Source organism: Phyllobates terribilis, unplaced genomic scaffold (genome assembly GCF_046119375.1).
Source record: "Phyllobates terribilis strain yellow unplaced genomic scaffold, ASM4611937v1 Scaffold_11__3_contigs__length_659146591, whole genome shotgun sequence".
NCBI classification, from domain to species: Eukaryota; Metazoa; Chordata; class Amphibia; order Anura; family Dendrobatidae; genus Phyllobates; species Phyllobates terribilis.
In genome coordinates, this window is record NW_027362771.1 from 427573378 (window position 1) to 427595643 (window position 22266).

General features: G+C 42.7%; 1 protein-coding gene across 16 annotated transcripts in view; it reads right to left on the minus strand.

Annotated features, from left to right (window-relative positions):
• Positions 1–22266, minus strand: part of PPIP5K1 (diphosphoinositol pentakisphosphate kinase 1) — a 204372-nt gene that overhangs the window by 103059 nt on the left and 79047 nt on the right. For all 16 annotated transcript variants that reach the window (XR_012251298.1, XM_073653167.1, XM_073653162.1 and 13 more), the window contains exons 13-18: positions 20957–21066; positions 13891–13976; positions 13216–13341; positions 7301–7422; positions 5251–5433; positions 3864–4005 (exon numbers count right to left, since the gene is read on the minus strand). Coding sequence is in view for 15 of the 16 variants with exons in the window: in XM_073653167.1 (XP_073509268.1) it covers positions 3864–4005; positions 5251–5433; positions 7301–7422; positions 13216–13341; positions 13891–13976; positions 20957–21066 (769 nt within the window). In the remaining variant the exon portion in view is untranslated. The remainder of the gene's footprint in view (positions 1–3863; positions 4006–5250; positions 5434–7300; positions 7423–13215; positions 13342–13890; positions 13977–20956; positions 21067–22266) is intronic.

Here is a 22266-nt window from a genome sequence, read left to right on the forward strand (position 1 = left end):
TCCCGGCCACATTCCAACTAGACGTATCCGGCCTCGCTCAATTCGCTTTCATTAAGCAAGGCTGCGCACATCTACTCGGCACATGACCGCATGTATGCAAATCGAATACCTGTAGTCACGTGACCGCCCGCACTTGGCGCCGGCACCATAAAACCCTCACAGCTCGCACTCTGCATGCTGTGAGGATTCACAAGTCTGTAGCCACATAGTGGGATTGCAAACTTGTACCCCAAGGCCGGGCAACCCCTTTAATGTACACACATCTTTTTTTTGTTTTTCACCGTTGCATTTTAGGGAACATTTTTTTTATTATTTTGTATGAAGGCATGACTTTTTTGAAGGATGAGTTGTATTGGTCACTGGTACCATATTGGGGTACATACAAGTTAATACCCTTTATTAACTCTTTACGGGAAATATGTAAAAAACATCTATTCTTCAGTGTTGTTTTTTGGACATTTTAAATTTTCCACTTTTCATTTGCTGCATAAATAAAGTCTCTATTCCATAAGTAGAAGTATGGCGATATAAATAATACTACATAAGTTTAGTATTTTGCAAATTAAATACTCTGTTAGAAAAAATATATATTTTTGAAGCCTTTCATCAATGAGAAGCAAAGGAGAGCCAGGCTGGGCTGAAGTTTGCCAAAGACCAAAAGGATTGGACCATAGAGGACTGGAGTAAGGTAATCTTCACTGATGAGTCTGATTTTCAGCTTTGCCCAACACCTGGTCATCTAATGGTTAGATGGAGACCTAGAGAGGCATACAAGCCACAGTGTCTTGCACCCACTGTGAAATTTGGTGGAGAATCGGTGATGATCTGGGGATGCTTCAGCAAGGCTGGAATTAGGCAGGTTAATCTTTGCGAAGGACGTATGAATCAAGCCGCATACAAGGTTATCCTTGAAAAACACTTGCTTCCTTCAGCTCAGGCAATGTTCCCCAACACTGGAGACTGTTTTTTTTCAGCAAGACAATGCCCCATGCCACATCGCTAGGTCAATCAAGGTGTGGATGAAGGAGCACCACATCAAGACCCTGTCATGGCCAGCCCAAACTCCAGACCTAAACCCCATTGAAAACCTCTGGAATGTAATCAAGAGGAAGATGGATAGTCACAAGCCATCAAACAAAGAAGAACTGCTTAAATGTTTGTGCCAGGAGCGGCAGCATAAGGTCACCCAATAGCAGTGTGAAAGACTGGTGGAAAGCATGCCAAGACACATGAAAGCTGTGATTAAAAATCATGGTTATTCCACCAAATATTGATTTCTGAACTCTTCCCGAGTTAAAACATGAGTATTATTGTTTCTAAATGAATAAGAACTTGTTTTCTTTTCATTATTTGAGGTCTGAAAGCACTGTTTCTTTTTTATTATTTTGATGATTTCTCATTTGCTGCAAATAAATACAAAATTTTTAGCTTTGATTTTTGGATACATGTTGTCAGTAGTTTATAGAATAAAACAACAATGTACATTTTACTCAAAAATATACCTATAAAGAGAAAAATCTGAGAAAATGAAAATTTTGCAGTGGTCTCTTAATTTTTGCCAGAGCTGTATGTATGCATGTATGTATGTATGTAACAAAAAAACGTTTTCTCCCCTCATGGTTATTGGTTGGGTGAAGTAATTTATTGTCAAACTACTGTGTTTTCTCTTTTTAAATCTTAATGACAACCAAAAACATCCAAATGACCCTGGTCAAAAGTTCACATACCCTGGTGATTTTGGCCTGATAACATGCACAGAATTTGACACAAATGGGTTTGAATGGCTACTAAAGGTAACATCCTCACCTGTGACCTGTTTGTAATCAGTGTGTGTGCATAAAAGCTGAGTGAGTTTCTGGGATCCAGACAGACTCTTGAATCTTTCATCCAGCCACTGACGTTTCTGGATTGTGAGTCATGGGGAAAGCAAAAGAATTGTCAACGGATCTATGGGAAAAGGTAGTTGAACTGTATAACACAGGAAAGGGATACAAAAAAAATATCCAAGGAATTGATAATGCCAGTCAGTAGCGTTCAAACTGTGATTAACAAATGGAAAGTCAGGGGCTCTGTAAAAACCAAACCACGGTCAGGTAGACCAACGAAGATTTCGGCCACAAGTGCCAGGTAAATTGTTTGGGATGCAAAGAAAAACCCACAAATAACATCAGCTGAAATTCAGGACTCTCTGAAAACTAGCAGTGTGGCTGTTTCAAGATGCACAATAAGGAGGCACTTGAAGAAAAATGGGCTGCATGGTCGAATCGCCAGAAGAAAGCCATTCCTGCGCAAATGCCACAAAGTATCTCACCTACAATACGCCAAACAGCACAGAGACAAGCCTCAAAACTTCTGGAACAAGGTAATTTGGAGTGAGGAGACCAAAATTGAACTTTTTGGCCACAACCATAAACGTTACGTTTAGAGAGGTCAACAAGGCCTATGATGAAAGGAACACCATTCCTACAGTAAAGCACGGAGGTGGATCGCGGATGTTTTGGGGATGTATGAGCTACAAAGGCACAGGAAACTTGGTAAAAGTTGAAGGAAAGATGAATGCAGCACGTTATCAGCAAATACTGGATGCAAACTTGCACTCATCAGCCCGGAAGCTGAGCATGGGACGTACTTGGACGTTCCAATATGACAACGATCCAAAACACAAGGCCAAGTCGACCTGTCATTGGCTACAGCAGAACAAAGTCAAGGTTCTGGAGTGGCCTTCTCAGTCTCCTGACCTCAATATCATTGAGCCACTCTGGGGAGATCTCAAGCGCGCAGTTCATGCTTGACAGCCCAGGAATTTACAGGAACTGGAGGCTTTTTTGCCAAGAATAATGGGCAGCTTTACCATGTGAGAAAATAAAGAACCTCATCCACAACTACCAGAAAAGACTTCAAGCTGTCATTGATGTCAGAGGGGGCAATACACGGTATTAAAAACTGGGGTATGTGAACTCTTGATCAGGGTCATTTGGATGTGTTTGGTTATTATTAAGATTTAAAAAGAGAAAACACAGTAGTTTGACTATAAATGGCTTCACCCAACCAATGTCCATGAGTGGAGAAAAAGTTTTTTTGTTATCATTCATATTCTCTGAAACAAGGCCAAGAAAGGAAAAATTCTGCCGGGGTATGTAAACTTTTGAGCACAACTGTATATTAGGCCAGCATGTTCTGAGACATATAACTTTTTTATTTTTTGTAGACAGAGCTGTTTGAGGACTTATTTTTTCAAGACTAGCTTAGGTGTTATTCTGATGTTACCTTGCCTGTTAGATCTAGCCTCTGAAAAAACTATTTGATTTTAATCTAGAGCAGATCTGGAAGCAATTTTAAGTCTGTCAAAATCCTTACATGCCACGATTCCTATTGACCATGGCAAGTAAGCGGTTAGCGGGGTTGTCCACTACTATAACAACCCCTTCTCATTCTGAAATTTTGCCCCCGTTAAAATTAAAACACCTATACTCCCCTTCCGTACCGGCGCCATTCCAGCGGTGTTGGCATGCACTATCCTGGGTGCTCACGAAGTTGTTACGCCGCGTGAGCCCCGGGAGAGCAAATGCCGACACCACTGGAACGGTGCTGGCACGGGAGGTGAGCGTAGATGTTTTTATTTTAACGGGGACAAGCGTTCTGAATCAGAAGGTGTTCTCCTAGTAGTGGACAGCCCCTTTAATTGATCTGTTGCAGAGCGCCGTGCTCATTTCCCGCTGTTATGTCTGTGCTAGAAGCATGCAGGTAACACTGTTAACTTAAGAAAGATGTCAGATAACTACTCAGACGAATAAAATGGGTCTATGAAGCAATCTGCAATCACAACTATATAAGTGTTTTTAATATTATAAAAAAAACCTTACCTGCAGATTTAGGATCTTCCAAACGCTGACGGATCTGAGAGGTCAGATTCTCAATGAGGGCAAACACCAAGTCACAAGTCTTCACAGGGTTCTTTATGGACTCCATAGAATTAAGCAGAGAACTGCTACTCGTAGGGGCCAGCTGCAGAAACGTAAGCAGAAGAGCCACACATTTATTCACATACATACTCTGGTATTTACCCCATATAGGAAAAAGATGTCCAGCCTCGTATTTATCACTGAACTAGAACAAAGGTATTGTTAACTGAAATAAGGAATAGACAGGCTTATCTTAAGCCCCTAATGCTTTAGTCTGTGTGCCCACAATGCGTTTTTTAAGCGTTTCCGCAGGGGCGAAAACGCTGCAGAAACGCTTAACAAACACATGGTAGAAGGCCTGCCATGTTCCCCAATGATAATCCGCTGCGGATTATCATTGCGGAAAAAAACGCAGCACTACCAATTATTTTGCGGAAGTGCTGCGTTTTCGCCGCCATTGACTTGCATTAGATCGCATGTATTACGCATCACTGTATATGTAGATGCGCATTCCATGCATTCTAATGTGCAGATGGTACCCAGGTCTAGAGGAGAGGAGACTCTCCTCCGGACCTGGGTACCATAGAAAACTGTAAAAAAAAGAATAAAATAAAAAATAAATATATATTTACCTTCCGGCGGCCCGTGGGGCGCTCCTCCTCGCATGCCGGCAGATCGAGGTGGAATGAAGGACCTGCGCTGACGTCAGAATCATGTGACGGGTCACGGGACGCTGACGTCGGCAGGTCCTTCACTCTACCGCTGCCAGCAGCCGGGACGGTGAGCAAGCCAGCGCGGGCCATCGAAGGGTAAGTATAGATTTATTTTTTGACATTCTTTACGGTCACACTATATAAATCCATGCTGTTTGCATGGATTTATATAGTGTGACCAAGTTGTCAAGCACTTTCCAAGTGATGCTAAAATCGCTTGGAAGGCGCTTGTCAACCCGCATGCGGAAATGCATGTGAAGAACGCTTCACATCCGCATGTCCCTGGCAGGAAAAACGCATGTACAATCCGCATGCGTTTTTTTCTGCCAGGGAGATGCAGAAACGCTCAGGAAAAAATCCGGAGCATTTCTGCATCGTGAGCACATAGCCTTATTCTACCCTTATCTCATATCTAAAGTACAAGATCTCAACAGAAATCCGCCATTCAGTATTCTTCTTTACCTCATCACTGACATGCAGCAAAAAATGGTAATATGACTGCAGCATAATTTATTACATCCCATCCAATCTCATTCAAAAATGTAAATACACCGGAAACTAACAAGAGCACAAAGAGAATATAACAAATGCTGGAATTTCTATGGTGGGATTCTAGCCCAGGACTCCAGAACTACCTTGTCCAGGTCCTCTTCTGCAAAATCTGCATCCTTCTGCATGATCTCATGGAGACGAACCTTCACTTTTTGCTGACAGCTGCTTAAGGAATCGCTGTCACTGTCCAGGAGTCCGTTCATGTTTGCACTTTTCACCATTTGAACCAAAATGGGTGTAAGCTCACCTTCTAATGCCAGGAGACCCTGTAAGGAATAGCATGTCATATTATATTGTATCATCAGTTCCTCTGTAATACAATAAACTATATGTTTACAAGTGTAACCACCATTTTAATTTTTATTTCAAGAATCAATAGTGCAACTTTGTAATATATCGTATCAGGGAAATCCAACTTTACTTCCTGGACTGATCTTTCACTCTCAATTCATGGGTAAAATCTGTATTCAATGAAGACATATTTAAACATTGCTAAAATAGAAGATGACAGTTGGTACTTATAACATTCTATGAAGGAGGGAGGAGCTAGAGGCAGAAACAGACATTCGGCAGCAAGTTCTGCTGAAACGACAGTTACAGTTCTCCATAGAACTTTAAGAGCACCAACTGTCATCTTCTTAGTAATGGGAAAATCTGTATTCACCGAAGTCAGATTTTACCCATGAACTGAGAATTTTGAGAATGAAAGTTCAGTCCAGGAGAAGAAAGAAGAAGATTAAAAAGTTATATTAAAAAGTTTCTTATTTTCATGTGCACTATTGATTTTAATTACATCACCGCACAAGTATCTACGATACTCAGAAATCCACTAAAATTAAAATGAATATCCCTGACTTGAGTGGACTAAATATAAAATATAACATTTACTATATACACATAGGAGTGTGGAGCACTAAATATTCATTCTTCTTAATAATGGGCGCACAGTGTCAGCAGCAGCTGCCGGCTCCTGCCGCGGCTCGACGGTCATATATGCCTACTATTAAAGAGCATGAATATTCACTACTCCCCACTCCCATGGGCGTGGGGAGTAGTGAATATTCATGCTCTTTAATAGTGGGCACATGCGATTGCCCAGCCGCTGAAGGAAGCCGGAGGCTGCGGCTACAGTGTGCGCCTGCTATTAAGAAGAATGAAGTCAATACTGCCTACGCCCATAATTCCGGCGTGGTTAGCAGTGACTATTCTGGCAGCTCATCTCACCTTGTGAGGGCACATGGCAGTGACGTCATGAGCTGCTCACACGATGAGATCAGCTGCTGGCAGCAGAACAGGACGCAGCACTGGGGCAGAGGGAAGCAAGGTGAGTAGAAACATTTATTTTTGTGTGTGCAGTGTGATGGGGATAGGGGTGCTATGCATACCAGGATGGGGGTGCCATGTATACCAGGATGAGGGGTGCCACGCATATTAGGATGAGGGGTGCCATGCATACCAGGATGGAGGATGAGGGGTGCCATGCATACAAGGATGGGGATGGAGCCACGTATAACAGGGAGGGGGGCATATATACCAGGATGGGGGATATTAGTACAGAATTGGGGGACATTACCCCTATAACAGTGTCAGCAGCAGACCTCCTCCCCCAAAACCGTGCATCATTACATATTACTTCTATTATAATATATACAGTACTTGGCATGAGCATGCCCCCTTTGAAAGTAAGCTTTATCTCACAGAATACAACAATTTAAAATTTTTTTACAAGACAGAGTTTCACAGAAATTTTTTTACACCCCAAAAAAATGAAAAGTAAGGTTGATATACTTTCATTACAAAATCTTCAGTTTTACTCATGTAAAAATGAATACACCCCTCAAACAAAAACTACATTCAGTATTTTGTATGACTTCTATGATTTTTGTGGAGGGCACCAAGCTTTTCGGCATGGAATGTGTCTGAGGACACATTCCCTTCAATGTATACATAATGACTAAATTGATATGTTTGGTCATACAATGAAGAAAAACATTTACAGCTAGTCTCCCTAATGTTGCAAATTTACCAGTGATCTCGATGCTTAAAATAAAAAAGTCTGTATTATATTGTAGGACTGCATTTGGAAACATCATAATGTAAGCAAAAAGATACTACAACTTTCCTAAATTCTACCTTAGCAAAAGCAGCAGCAGTCATCTGCACCCTTCCTTCATCAGATGCATAAATCTTGAGGTCATGGCGGTAGGTACTGTGTAGTCGTAGTAGTCCGCAGCCTGGAAAGCCTGCATAATCTCCTGTAATGTATCATCATAGTTAGTGGCTTGGTAAGCAAATAAGGTATAAAGATTCAGTAGGTTTCTGTAACTGTATGAAGAGCACCACAATCATTTAAATCACAGGTTCACTTGGTTACTGTGGGTACATAAACCATCATATTTTTCTGCACATACAGGTTATTAATATATACAGTTTTAGATGTACATGTACAGTTTTGTTTTTAACTCATCAAAAAAAAAATGGACCAATGTTCATCAGTGTACTGGATCCGACATTGATCCGTTTTTGATCCCTACTTCTGTCTTTATCATTCATTTGTCACCAGTTTTTCTCATATGCTAAACAAAACGGATTGAGGTTTCCCAAGCTCCGTCTAGAAACCAGACAGAGAAAATTGGCCAGCACGTTGCAACTCGGAAGTCATCTGCATGCTATTTATTTTGTTTTGTTTTTTATAGATCCAATCACCTGATTGGTTTTGTCTGCAAATAAATCCAAAGGAAATCATGTCTCTATTAAAAATATAAAAAAAAACTGACACGTGAATAGGCCCAAAGACTATAGTATGAGAGCTCGAGTACGACAAACATTGGCTTGTGAATGAGGCCTTAGTGATCAGGTTCATTGCTTCACCTTAATCATGGACATATAATCAGCTACGCACCCGCTCTGGGTACAGCGCCAGCTTTCCGTATTTTGGCATTGTGACTAGAGTGGTGACATGTCAACAGCGCGTGTCACCGCTGTAGTCACCAATAGTTGGGAAACTGTTATATAGAGAAAATAATTGTAGCCAATATTTAAGAAAGTTTTCTACTATTAAGCAAGCAAAAGTTTGACATGTTACATATTATGGTTAAACAAACAAAAGAAAAATCACAAACATGTCCATGGACTGTATGGAGTATCAGGTATCGACAAACAAGGGCTATGTTCACACTGCTATGCACCTCTTCTGTTTGGAGTAGCGCAGAAGTTTCTGTCACTACAATGTCAAAACGAGGGAACTGTATACAGAACCCAGAAAGACTCTATTAGAAGTCAATTGTGTCCATTAGAGCCCATGGTATGACAGATAAGAGCACAGGGATAGGTCTTTCAATATGAACAGAAGACAGGACACGAGTGTGAACAAAGCCTAAAACATTTGATCAAGCAAAAGGAATCTGTAACCATTTACATATAGTCTACGTTTAATTCTGGTGATGGAACTACTTCTGGAGGAAAATGCAGCATTTCCAGATGACATAATTATTCTCATAGTTTTTATGCAATATTAGAGAGGTAGAAAACTGCCAGAAGATTGTCTAAACGTCATCTGGTTTAATATACATGTTACACACCCCATAACCTGGCCGTTTAGTACAAAATTATTGCATTCTCGCTGTAATGGAATCAGTTCTTCATGCACGGACATTTTTTTGGCTTGTGCAGTGGCCAAACCAAGTTGCTGTTTTAAATGGGTTGTCCAGAAAAAAAATTGCAGTAATTAAAAGCATGGCATGTGATAAAAGTAATAAAAACCTCTGCCCCTTTCATGGGACACTGTTCTTTTTTAGCGGTCATAAACCAGGCATGAAGTGCTGATCATGCCCATGTGACAGCTGCAGTCAATAACCATCTTCAACAATCTTGGGTTGTATGTGCAGACAGCCCTACTGAGATAAGAGATTGGCTGCAGTGGTCACTTGCACATGTAAAGAAAGTCAGCAGTGCAGAACAGCTGTCGTCCCCTACTTTTGTCATTAAAAAAACAAACACATTCTTACTGATGGTAGGACACTTCAGGCATACTTTGGCCCCCTACTGATCTCTCTGCTCCTTCTTCCAGCAGGGGGCAGAATGTGACCGCTTCAGACAGAGAAGTAGTGGGACATCGGTAGGTGTGTGTTTTTCGTTATGTTTGGGCTGTGCTGTGTTGTTTATGTTAAATAGTACACGTAGCTGATAATCCCTTTAACAAAAGCCGGTGGGGGCGATGGAGTGGCAGGAGATTGATGGGGTACCGTATGTACCGTAACAGTTATTTTATCACATTTCTGGCTTTGACACAATTTTTTAAAAAACTTGGACAATCCAATTAAAACTGCTTGGGTCACTGATAGAAGCCAGAGTCTCTGAAGGAACAGGAGGTTAATTTTAGACAACCTCTCTTGAGACCAAGTAGCTAACATGCAAGCATTGATCATAGCAGCGCCCTAACAAAGCAAAGCTAAAAAGCATCCAATACTACAGAAAATAAGTAGCGGATCAGTAGTACTCAAAGGTACATTTGAGATCACAGCAAAAAATTGACTTTTAAAGAGTTAACTGCCTCCCTCTTAAATCAATCCTATGCTTTTTGGGGGTGAACTTTGGCTGTTTCTAAGTAGAGGTAAGGCAATGGGGAAATGTTCTGTCTTGTCCCAAACAACAAACCATAGAAAGTTAATTTACACAGGTTTAAAGGGGTTGTTTGGTCCAAATCGATAAGTCTGTAGTCATTCTATGTGACTGCAGACTTATGAAACCCCCCAGTCCAGACAGTGTGAGCTGCAAGGATTCGCCGGTTTCTGAGCCGGGTCCAGAGGGTATGTATGTGTTATACATACTCCCGGGCAGAAGCCGTGGAGTGGGAGCAGCCTCGATCCATACACTTATACTGAGCGAGACCGTGCCCCGACTATGGTGCTGCCGTCCAGTGAGCTTGGTCGACTAGAGAGTGTGGCCTTGCTCCATACAAGTGTATGCAGAAAGACCGTGCCCACTTGCAGGGGGTATGTATAACTCATACGCACCCTCCATACCCAGGTCTGAAACCGGCGAATCCTCGCAGCGCATAGTGTGTGCACTGAGTGGATTCATAAGTCGGCAGTCACACAGAGTGACTGCAGACTTATCGGTTTGGACCGAACAACCCCCTTAATTAAACAGTTTTTATTTTAACACCTAAGCAAAGTATTAGAGATTATTTCTTCCAAAAACAAATTTATACATAGAAACTGCAATTCTGCAAGAGATGAAAGTATACTGGTCCAATACGTCACCTTGCATGCGGTAATCTGACTCATAGGACGTCTCAGCATCAATAGGATACAAATACAAGAATCAAGTTAAGAGGGAATTGTTAAATCTAAAAAGTATAAATTAGTTGTATGGCACAGTATACACGGTACACTGTTTAGTTGGAGGGACAGGATTTCCCCGATGCAGTTATAGGGACTGTGCAAATCACACGGTCATTCATTGTTCTTACCAAAATCTACAGGGGAACTACAGCCCAAAGCCGTGATGTTACCATTCACTAGAATGATGGGTTGAAAGAACATAGAGTACAAAAGAGTTACACAAAAGGAGGCACTAAGATGATTGCAGGATATAACTAATCAGATATAAAGAAAAGATATATTATAGAATAAACTATTAAACCTACAATGACAGAATGCTATAAGAAAATGTATACTCTACAGCTGTTAGTAAAAGGAGGAACAAAAGTAAAGTGGCAAATAAAGAAAAGAAAAAAAAAGTTCACACGTAAGCATTTCTTAGGCTATTAAAAGGTTAAAACGCTAATGTAGCACACTCGCTGAGCACTTCATCAAGGGCTTCTGTCTGATCAGCCGGAAAACGGTATTCAGACGTTCCAACCAATGGAGCAATTCACTTCACTGAGGCAAATAGAGTCTAAAACACAAAGCTTTGGACTCTGCTTGACCTTCTTTTAAGCCTGACACAGTAGCGTGGTGGACTGTGCCATTATGTCTGACTAGAAGATGTATGTACAAGTATGGATTTCGATATGAGCATGGCAGGCGTAGTTTCTTCACTATGCATCGATAAAACCTGAAGACACTGGTCACATTATCGTTTATCAATATTTCAGTAGTGTCACCAAAGTAACACCATCCAGAAGAAATGTGAGCATGGGCACCGGTGCACGATATATTTACTAATTTGTAATAACGGATATCAGTAATTATGTATGCAAATAATTGATGGAGATGAGAGAAAAAAGAAAACAGCAAAGAAAAGGAAAAGGATTGCAATAGGTAGTGTACGTTTAAAAAAGATAACTAAATTAGTTTTAGATTGCTAATAATAAAATGTCCTGATACAGTACTAAGGGGTGATGTCGATGGCGTAAAGTCATAGGTCCGTTCTGATTGGAAAACATGTATGCAAATTAGCTGTGCCTCTCTAGTGCCACCTATTGAAGGTAGCTAAGTCAATGTCTGACCCTTTAACATGTCTTTCAACATGACTAAATCCCCCGTCTCACATAGCGAGATCGCTAGCGAGATCGCTGCCGAGTCACGGTTTTGGTGACGCAACAGCGACCTCACCAGCAATGTCGCTGTGTGTGACACTTTGCAGCGATCAGGCCCCTGCTGCGAGGTCGCTGATCGCTGCAAAGTGTCCTGGACCATTTTTTGGTCGTTGCCCTCCCGCTGGTCAGCACACATCGCTGTGTGTGACCAGCGGGAGCAGCGATCAGGCTGGTAACCATGATAAACAGCGGGTTACTAGGGGCACATGCGCACATAGTAACCCGTTGTTTATCAAGGTTACGAGCCTGCTAAAGTGAGCGGTAACCTCCCGCTCACTGTAGCATAGTGGTAACCATGATAAACAACGGGTTACTAGGTGCGCGTGTGCCCCTAGTAACACGATGTTTATCATGGTTACGAGCCTGCTAAAGTGAGCGGTAACCTCCAGCTCACCATAGCAGAGTGGTAACCATGATAAACAACGGGTTACTAGGTGCGCGTGTGCCCCTAGTAACCCGATGTTTATCATGGTTACGAGCCTGCTAAAGTGAGGGGTAACCTCCCGCTCACCGTAGCAGAGTGGTAACCATGATAAACAGCAGGTTACTAGAAGCGCGTGTGCCCCTAGTAACCCGATGTTTACCATAGTTACCAGCCTGCTCCTGCTTCAGCAGGCTGGTAACCAGGAGCAGGACATCGTGGAAAGATTCTTTCCACGTTGTCGCTGCTCCCCTGATCGTTGGTGAGCCTGCCTGTTTGACAGCTCACCAGCGACCACATAGCGACGCAGCAATGATCCCTGACAGGTCGTATCGTTGTCGGGATCGTTGCAGCGTCGCTAACTGTGACGGGGCCTTAAGGTCATAAGCCAAACTACAGTCTCCTCCAAAACAAAGGGAAACCCATCTGCAGGTAGTTGTTGAGAAGGTTCTTGTCCCTGGTCAGTGCAGAGCAAGGTACTAGTTGGCTGGATGAGAAGGTTTGGATGTGGGTTTCTAAGACGGTAATGTTTCTCCTTGTGGAGATTGCCAGCTGGCATAGGTAAAACTAAATGTCGGGCTATGCCCACTGGAAAAAACAGGTATGCAAATTAGCTCTCCTCTAAAAGAAATAGGTCTCTCTCGGACAACTTGTCCATCAAATGATCCTCTGCTCAACGGTTGTTCAACCATGGCCACCTTTACCATTTTAGCAATACACTGTAACTATCATTTACATTACTGCTATCTCCAGAGCTGTCAGGATGGCTTCAACACACCAACCCTGTATGGACACATGTGACCCCACGCTGATGAGTGGTAACATAACACATAGCTATAAAGGATTAATATGTTGATGCTTCCATGCAAAATTCAGCACAAGCAGTAATGTAATGAATATTTACATCCCTACTAGAGTCAGGGGGACCATGCAAAGATGGGACAAATGTGTGATAGAAAGTGTCATTATTTTCAATGTAAATGAGTTCAGCTGCGTTAATTAAAAGTAACATTTCCCAATCAGGAAAGTGAGAAGTTACCAGCAGCAGAAAAAAAGGCAAAAGATGAAGAAAACAAAACATACCTTGCCCTCCGGGGTACATACATCGAAATGCCCGTCCAAGCTCCTCGGCTTGCACTCGCCCGGCTGGAGTAAGTTCACCACCCCATTTCAAAACCAGCAACAGAGAAGGGCAATCCTTGCGGGCATCTGCATAGGAAAGATGAAGAAACATCACAGCAATTTCAGCCATGCAGAAAATAGAAACATTTTCCTATCTGCCATACCCTATTAGTCAGTAGCTTTTTTCAGTATTTATAGTGATAACATATTCAGCAGCACTGCACTAATGAGGGTCTACTTGATGGGACCTGGCAATCTGTTTCCTAACCACATGTTAAGGCTGGATTCAGACAGACATCCATGTTTCACGGACCGCAATACTGACCAGCCGCGGGTCTCCTGATCACAACTAGACAGCCTCATAGACATCTATAAGGCTGTCGAGTTCGAGACAGGACACCGGCAGCAGGTCTGTGCAATGTGGTCCTAACTGGGCCAGTGAAACACTCATGTGTTAATTTCTCTTCATAGACATTCATATTTTTTTTAAAAAAGTGTTTTCCATTTTGTAAGCCCATAATACCCAAAGATGAAGAAAAGGAACCACAAATGGGGAAATGGGGGGATAAAATATGAAACAACTGAACGTTCATCAAATCATACTCATCAAGAAAAATAATGCCTCAATGGTCTTACCTTCATCCTCACTGGATGGCTTTGGATGCCCATGGGGCAAATAGGTCAGCTGAACCTTCCTATTAATGCCAGAGAAATGGCCATACCTAGAAAATGAAATAAAGGGCACCTATAAAATAAGTAAAGCTTACATAGGGATTCAATAAAAATCTTTCATCTTTGAAACCAGGTACTGCGATAATGTTTTACCAATGCAGGGCACTCACATCTGTGCAGCAATTAGACCTCATGGATAGTGTGGGATGACACGGTTTTATTATGGATGTTCATTGCTACTACACTGCGAGAGGTTTCAGGTGATTCTGGAGTAAATGTACAACTGACATCATAAACTTATGGACCTTAGACAATCAAAGTTTCAAGCCCATTGTCCACTTTGCCAGCGCTGCAAACAAACAAAACCAGGGCAGAATGACAGCGCCTTTCACTTTTAGCCCACAGTTACATCCTCCTATAACTCATAGTGCTGGAGCCAAGCCTACCCTATCATCCAAGAGAAGTAGAGCTAGAGGGTGTAGTTATACAACGGTGACCCCAAGAGGTGTGTGGTACATTAAATAAATTAGAAATTGCCCTACTGAGAGCAAATAATTACCTAAAACATTACACCTTTACAATAAAATATAAACTTTATTATTTTCTCTAAAAAATGAAAGGTAATATTTGATTTAATAAGTGGAATCCGTTAATTAGTTGTTGTAGATAGAGCAATTTGGTAATATATGGACTATAGTTTCTAGATTAACAAATATATAGTTCATACCTTGGCAGCGAGGTATAGACACATTATGTGTCAGTAAGTATGTCATTAGGTAGAAAACTAGTGGAAATATTAAATTGCTATATCTTCAACATCTAGCCCTGTACAAAGCGGAACGCAGAAGGAGATAACAGTGCATCCTATGATGGACTATAGCTCCGATAATCTGGAACTGCAAGGTGCACGCTCCCTCTCCCCGGGAGGTAGAACAGTAATCTTCTTAAAATCATTATGATGCTTCAACTTCTGTCCATTCTTCACAATTCCCCAGTCTCAATCCCTTCTCAAACTGTCCATTAAACTCAGAAAGCTTTGAGCACCAATTTTGAAAAAAACAGTTCCCAAAAATAAGGTTAAAATAGTTGCAATTCTTGGCTTTATTTTCTTGCAACTGAGCTACAACAGGTGAGGCTGGGGTGATAGAAATGGACTGGGTGCTGTTGGAAGATTTGGGACCAGGAAAGTGAGTAGATCACCGCCAATAGTGACTCTGGAGCTAGGTTCATCCAGAAATCTGGCTACATTTGGGCTGTTATTTACTCTCATGGCATGGTGAAGGTGTGGGCCCTTTTTACAGGTATAGAGTTATACTCTAGTTTACTCCTCTCTGAGTTATCTGATACCCCAGCAATCCTCAGACTGGAAGGGTTCTCCCTGTGGGAGAGAAGAGGCATTCATCAAATGCATCTTTTTAAAAAATCATAAAATTTGGTGCAATTTCACTCCAGTCCCATTCTGGTGTGCTTTTGAGTACGCCTGAATTTTGGTGCATTTTTTTCATTTTTTTTGTTGCAAAAACAGTTCAAAACATGAAAAAAAGGCCCATTTTAGATTTTGCACCAAATTCATGAATCATGTGATCTATTTTGATGAATTTGGCACAAAAAAACGGCAACTAATAATACCACAGGACAAAAAAAGGAAAGGGGCTTTAAAAAACAAAACCCTGCAAATATTTGAACTGGGGATGAAATGTTAATTGTTTAAGGACCTTTGAAGCTATATGAAAAAGATTTGTACTCCTGGATCTCAGGCTTTAGTGGATTCCAGATTAAGCATGGCATTCTTCTTAATGTAAATTTATGGTATGGTACACTTATCTAAACTGAATTTCTGTCTTGTCTGCGGGCGGCTAATTACATTTGGTTAAGTTTTATTAACGTTCTGCCTAATATACTTTACAAATGATAGGCGGTATTGGGCATTTCCGGCAACCCATAACTGGAAATATTGCAAATGGATACGACTATCTTGGAGGATGTCTCTCAGGGTAAAGGTAGGTGGGTGACTTTTCTTAATGGGCTATTTTCCTTTATGTATGTAATCCAAGGGCTTCTGTTTTGCACTATTGTTTTGTATGTCTTTATGAGTAACAATATTTAAATACCAGATTTTAAAACAGTGAATCAGTCAATGAGCTTGTTCTACCAGCAGTCTTTGAACCCTGGTCTTTCTTCTCCTGAACTCTGCTAAACTGATTTATGAACTGACCACTCTGCGATATATCAGGGAATAGGAAGTAAAAAGAAGACCTCCGGTACAGAATCAAGAGCTTTTGTTTTGTTTTTTTTATTAACTTGACTTTATTAAAAACAACCAGTGTATAGCAGAAATAATTCCCAACGTTTCAGGCATCTGGCCTTGATCAAGGGTGCGTTTGTTGACGTCTTTCCAAAGGACAGCGTGTGCTTCGGAAGGACCGTAACGTTGGGAATTATTTCTGCTATACACTAGTCGGTTTAATAAATTCAAGCTCATAAAAAAATACAAAACAAAAAAAACAACAACTCTTGATTCTGTGCCGAAAGGTCTTCTTTTTACTGGAGAGATATATAAATTTCCTTTTGAGCACAACTTTTAATACGGGAGTGCAGGTTTCCTTATCATTTTTGTAGGGAATAGGAAGTGTCAGAACTGAAAAGAATGGTGATTCTTCAGGTGATTAATAACCTGCTTTATTATTTATTGATTTATTTTCCTTGGAAAGTCTCTTTAAGGTTGGATTTCCAGAAACCAGATGCTGCAGACATTTCTGCGACTTGAAAATCAATTTAATTCCTCTTAAATAAAGTTGTTTTTGCAGCAAGCCAAACAATTTGTGCAAGTCAGAAGAATGGGACAGTCACAGACATTTCTGCAACAAAATCTGCAGAGTGTGAATTAACCCTAAACATTGTTATCTTTTAAGTTGCTGATTTTGTGTAAATTGCAAATTGTTTCCCACGGTTATATACATATGTTGTCAGTATTCTAGTGGCTAGCCTTGGAAACAGGAAGTGGTGTGATGTAAATGCAACACAATGGGGGAGATTTACTAAGATGAATGGGCCTGAATTCTGGCTTGCTGTGTTACAAAAAAAGAAAACAAAAATAAACTTGTACATGCTGTGGACCACATCTATTATGTGTTTTAGGTATTTTTTCTGTCTCACTCGAAAAGGGAGCATGATCTATTTGAAAGAGTGTGGTTTTGTTTGTAATGGGGTCTAGCTTGAAATCCAACAATGTGCACCAAATTTTTTTATGCTAATTCCTTGCACAAAGTAATCAAAATAATACTTGGTATACAGTTAGATCAAGTTATCTGAAGATGTGCCAAATTTATGAAACAAATTAAAATTAAATTTCACAAATAAAAGTACCGTATTTTTCGGACTATAAGACGCACCAGACCATAAGACGCAACTAGGTTTTAGAGGAGGAAGATAAAAAAATAAAAATTTAAGCAAAAAATGTGGTCATGATGCACTTTTAAGGGGGAGGGGGTCTTCTGCTGACACTGGTATAGGGGTAATGTCCCCCAATTCTGACAATATCCCCCATCCTGGTATATATGCCGCCCCCCTTTCTTTTATATGTGGTCCCCATCCCCATCCTGGTATGTCAGTCTTCCCCCCCATCCTGGTATGCATGGCACCCCTCATACCTATCCTGATATGCATGGCACCCATCATCCCTATCCTGGTATGCATGGCACCCCTCATCCCTGTCCTGGTATGCATGGCACCCCTAATCCCTGTCCTGGTATGCATGGCACCCCTCATCCCTGTCCTGGTATGCATGGCACCCCTCATCCCTGTCCTGGTATGCATGGCACCCATCATCCCTATCCTGGTATGCATGGCACCCCTCATCCCTATCCTGGTATGCATGGCACCCCTCATCCCTGTCCTGGTATGCATGGCACCCCTCATCCCTGTCCTGGTATGCATGGCACCCATCATCCCTATCCTGGTATGCATGGCACCCATCATCCCTATCCTGGTATGCATAGCACCCCTAATCCCTGTCCTGGTATTCATGGCACCACTCATCCCTGTCCTGGTATGCATGGCACCCCTAATCCCTGTCCTGGTATGCATGGCACCCATCATCCCTATCCTGGTATGCATGGCACCCCCCATCCCTGTCCTGGTATGCATGGCACCCCTCATCCCTGTCCTGGTATGCTTGGCACCCCTAATCCCTGTCCTGGTATGCAAGGCACCCCTAATCCCTGTCCTAGTATGCATGGTCCCCCTAATCCCCATCAGGCTGCACATTAAAAAAAAAATAAACACTCATACTCACCTCTCTTCTCTCCTCCAGCGCTGCGTCCTGTCTGCCTGCACTGATCTCTCCATGTGAGCCGCGCATGACGTCACTGCCATGCGCAGCTCACATGGAGAGATCAGCTGCCGGAAGTCACTGCTCCCCACACCGGGTCTGTGTGCGCGGGGAGCAGTGACTTCACTCTCTTTCATAGCTGGCACACAGCGGAGCAGCGCTGTGGCAGCTGCTGCCGGCTATCTACTGTGCCCGCTCATTAAAGGGCATGAATATTCACCCGCTCCCCACGCCCATGGGCGTGGAGAGAGGTTGAATATTCATGCCCTTTAACAGCGGGCACAGGAGATAGCCGGCAGCAGCAGCAGCCGCAGCGCGGCTACACTGTATACCGCTATTAAGGAGCATGAATATTCAGTGCTCCCCACGCCCCATGGGCCTGGGGAGCAGTGAATATTCGTTTTCTTTAGCAGCGGGGACAGTGTAGGCTGCAGTAGGCGGCTGCTGCCTCCTGTGCCCCGCTCCTCCACCGATACCGCTTCCCCCACAGCACACATAAATATACCCTCCCAACATTCGGACCATAAGACGCACCCCCCATTTTCCTCCAAAATTTTGGAGGAAAAAAGTGTGTCTTATGGTCCGAAAAATACGGTAAGTTTTCTCCTATAAATATATATGAAGTTATTTTACTTCAGTTTGGCAGTTGGTGACAAATAAAAGGAGTATTCCTTATTAAAAACTCAGAAAAAAAAAATCAGATCTTATGGAGAAATTTAGTGTTCACAGGAGCTAAGGGGCAGGATGAGTAATGTTTATCATTGACACATTAACCTCAGGTCTGGGGATGGAGTCTGTAGATGGAGCTGGTTAATCAAGTTCTTTTAACCTCATTTATTTACTTCTCAGTCCTTAGGGAGGATTAGGCACCAGTAGCAAAGGGTTGTACTGGAAATTTCTGGTACCCATCTTCCTGCCGCAAGCATGAACTCTAAAGATCAAGATCCTTCTAGCTGCAGCAAAAATAACTGAAAGCAGGGGTTTTGCAAAAAAAACCACCGTGGCCATGATAACCTTGGTTATACATTATTTTTGGTAAAACTATACATAAACACAGCACATGTTGGAATTTAAAGTGTAACTGACATTTTTTTAATATAATAATAATGCAGAGCAAGCAAAATTAATAATCTTTCAAGTATACCTTATAAAAGAAATCTGAAAGAAAACCTTTCAAAAACCTTCTAGAATATGTCCCCCTATGCTGTTTCTGAAGCAAATCTGTATTCAGCTCCACACACACTGAATAAGGCTTTCTAAGTGTGTTGGCAGAGCTTACACAGTGTGCGCACTCCTGGCTGAATCCCATGCATTGTATGTCAGTGCACCCTCTTGGTTGTGGGCACACAGCTCCTCTGCCTGTCAGCTGGTTCCTGTGTGCTCAGTGATGTGGGCAGTTTTCCTCAGTGTATAGCACAGACTCACAGGACAATTAGCTGACAGGGCAGAAGGAGCTCAGCAATATCGGCACTTCTCCTCAGCGTTTACCACACTGCTCCTCAGCCTATCAGCTGGTTCCTGTGAGCTCAGTGACATCAGCATTTCTCAGTGTTATTCTATCAGCTGCTGGCTCCTGTGCTGCCTGTAAGTGATGAAAATTCCAGCAAATGTGCCTCAGGACGATCAATAACATTGAGAAGTGCCGATGTGACTGAGCTCACAGGAACCAGCTGAAAGGCAGAAGGAGCAGTGTGGTAAACACTAATGTGAAGTGTCTCTCTGTGATAAACAGGAGGGGACGAGCTGATGTTACTGAGCTCACTGGAACCAGCTGATAGGCAGAGGAGCAGTGTGGTAAACACTAGGGGAAGTGCCGATGTTACTGAGCTCACAGGAACCAGCAGATAGGCAGAGGAGCAGTGTGGTAAACACTAATGTGAAGTGTCTCTCTGTGATAAACAGGAGGGGACGAGCTGATGTTACTGAGCTCACTGGAACCAGCTGATAGGCAGAGGAGCAGTGTGGTAAACACTAGGGGAAGTGCCGATGTTACTGAGCTCACAGGAACCAGCAGATAGGCAGAGGAGCAGTGTGGTAAACAGGAAGGGAAGTGCGGATGTTACTAAGCTCACAGGATCCAACTGATAGGCAGAGGAGCAGTGTGGTAAACAGGAAGGGAAGTGCCGATGTTACTGAGCTCCTTCTGCCCTGTCAGCTGATTGTCCTGTGTGTCTGTGCTATACACTGTGGAAAACTGCCCACATCACTGAGCAAACAAAAACCAGCTGACAGGCAGAGGAGCTGTGTGCTGACAGAGGGTGCACTGTGTGACTGAGGTAACCTGCTGATGCACTGACATACAGTGCATGGGATCCAGCCAGGAGTGCACACACTGTGTAGGCTCCGCTCCCACCCTTCAGTGTGTGTGGAGCTGAATAAGGATTTGCTTTAGAAACAGCACAGGGGGACATCTTCTAGAGGGTTTTTGAAAGGTTTTCATTCGGATTTCATTTATAAGGAATATTTGAAAGATTATTAAAATCGCTTGCTCTGAATTATTATTTAATAAAAATTAAAACAACAGTTACGCTTTAAGCATAATCAGATTAGATCCAACATATGAATTTTTACAGAGGAAAGAACATTCTGTTCATCATCTGCAAGCAGTGCAAATATAGGACTGTGCAGCCATCTGCAGGCCTTGGACGCTCTATATCAGATTGGCTCCTAGCTGATCTTCGGTATAAATATTTCACTTACATTTCCAGCACAGTTTTCAGCTGTTCCAGTTTAGATTTCCTCTCCTCGATCTCACAATCATTATGGGTTCCCAGTTCAGCCAGCAGCAGTCTTGCGATATCGAGCACTTCCTGTTTTACATAATATGGGATTTCAGACTTCATATAAATAGTAAAGCACTTGTTATTTCCAATATTGGAAAATATTCTCAATTTGGATCCAAATTACCATTACAAATGGCCTCATGCTTGATACCGATACACAATGTATTTTATCTGTATTACTGTTGGATAGCTACAGGGCTAGAACAAAATGCAATGGTTCTCGGGTGCAGTGTCCACCTGACTTGCATAGTCAAGACCACAAGATGCATTGAAAGTGCAAAAGCTAAGCTGCACATTGCCGCTCCCCATTATATGCACATCTATATATCAGTGATCCGTGCCATGGGTGCGCCTGTCTGCCAGTGATCCTTGCAGTGTGTGCACCTGTATATCAGTGATCCTGGCAGTGTGTGCGCCTGTCTGCCAGTGATCCTGGCAGTGTGTGCACCTGTATATCAGTGATCCTGGCAGTGTGTGCGCCTGTCTGCCAGTGATCCTGGCAGTGTGTGCACCTGTATATCAGTGATCCCGGCAGTGTATGCGCCTGTCTGTCAGTGATCCTGGCAGTGTGTGCACCTGTATATCAGTGATCCTGGCAGTGTGTGCGCCTGTCTGCCAGTGATCCTGGCAGTGTGTGCACCTGTATATCAGTGATCCTGGCAGTGTGTGCGCCTGTCTGCCAGTGATCCTGGCAGTGTGTGCACCTGTATAGCAGTGATCCTGGCAGTGTATGCACCTGTCTGCCAGTGATCCTGGCAGTGTGTGCACCTGTATATCAGTGATCCTGGCAGTGTATGCGCCTGTCTGCCAGTGATCCTGGCAGTGTGTGCACCTGTATATCAGTGATCCTTGCCGTGGGTGCGCCTGTCTGCCAGTGATCCTCGCAGTGTGTGCACCTGTATATCAGTGATCCTGGCAGTGTGTGCACCTGTATATCAGTGATCCTGGCAGTGTGTGCACCTGTCTGCCAGTGATCCTCGCAGTGTGTGCGCTTGTCTGCCAGTGATCCTCGCAGTGTGTGCTCCTGTCTGCCAGTGATCCTCGCAGTGTGTGCTCCTGTCTGCCAGTGATTCCCGCAATGTGTGCGCCTGTCTGACACTCCTCACTGCGTCACCTCAGTAAAAAGTAGTTTAGCTCTCCGGCCGGGCAACCGGTGAATAAAATTTAATAAGGGACCTGGAGGCAGGTTCATCATAGGCAAGTATATGAACATGTTGACACCTCATG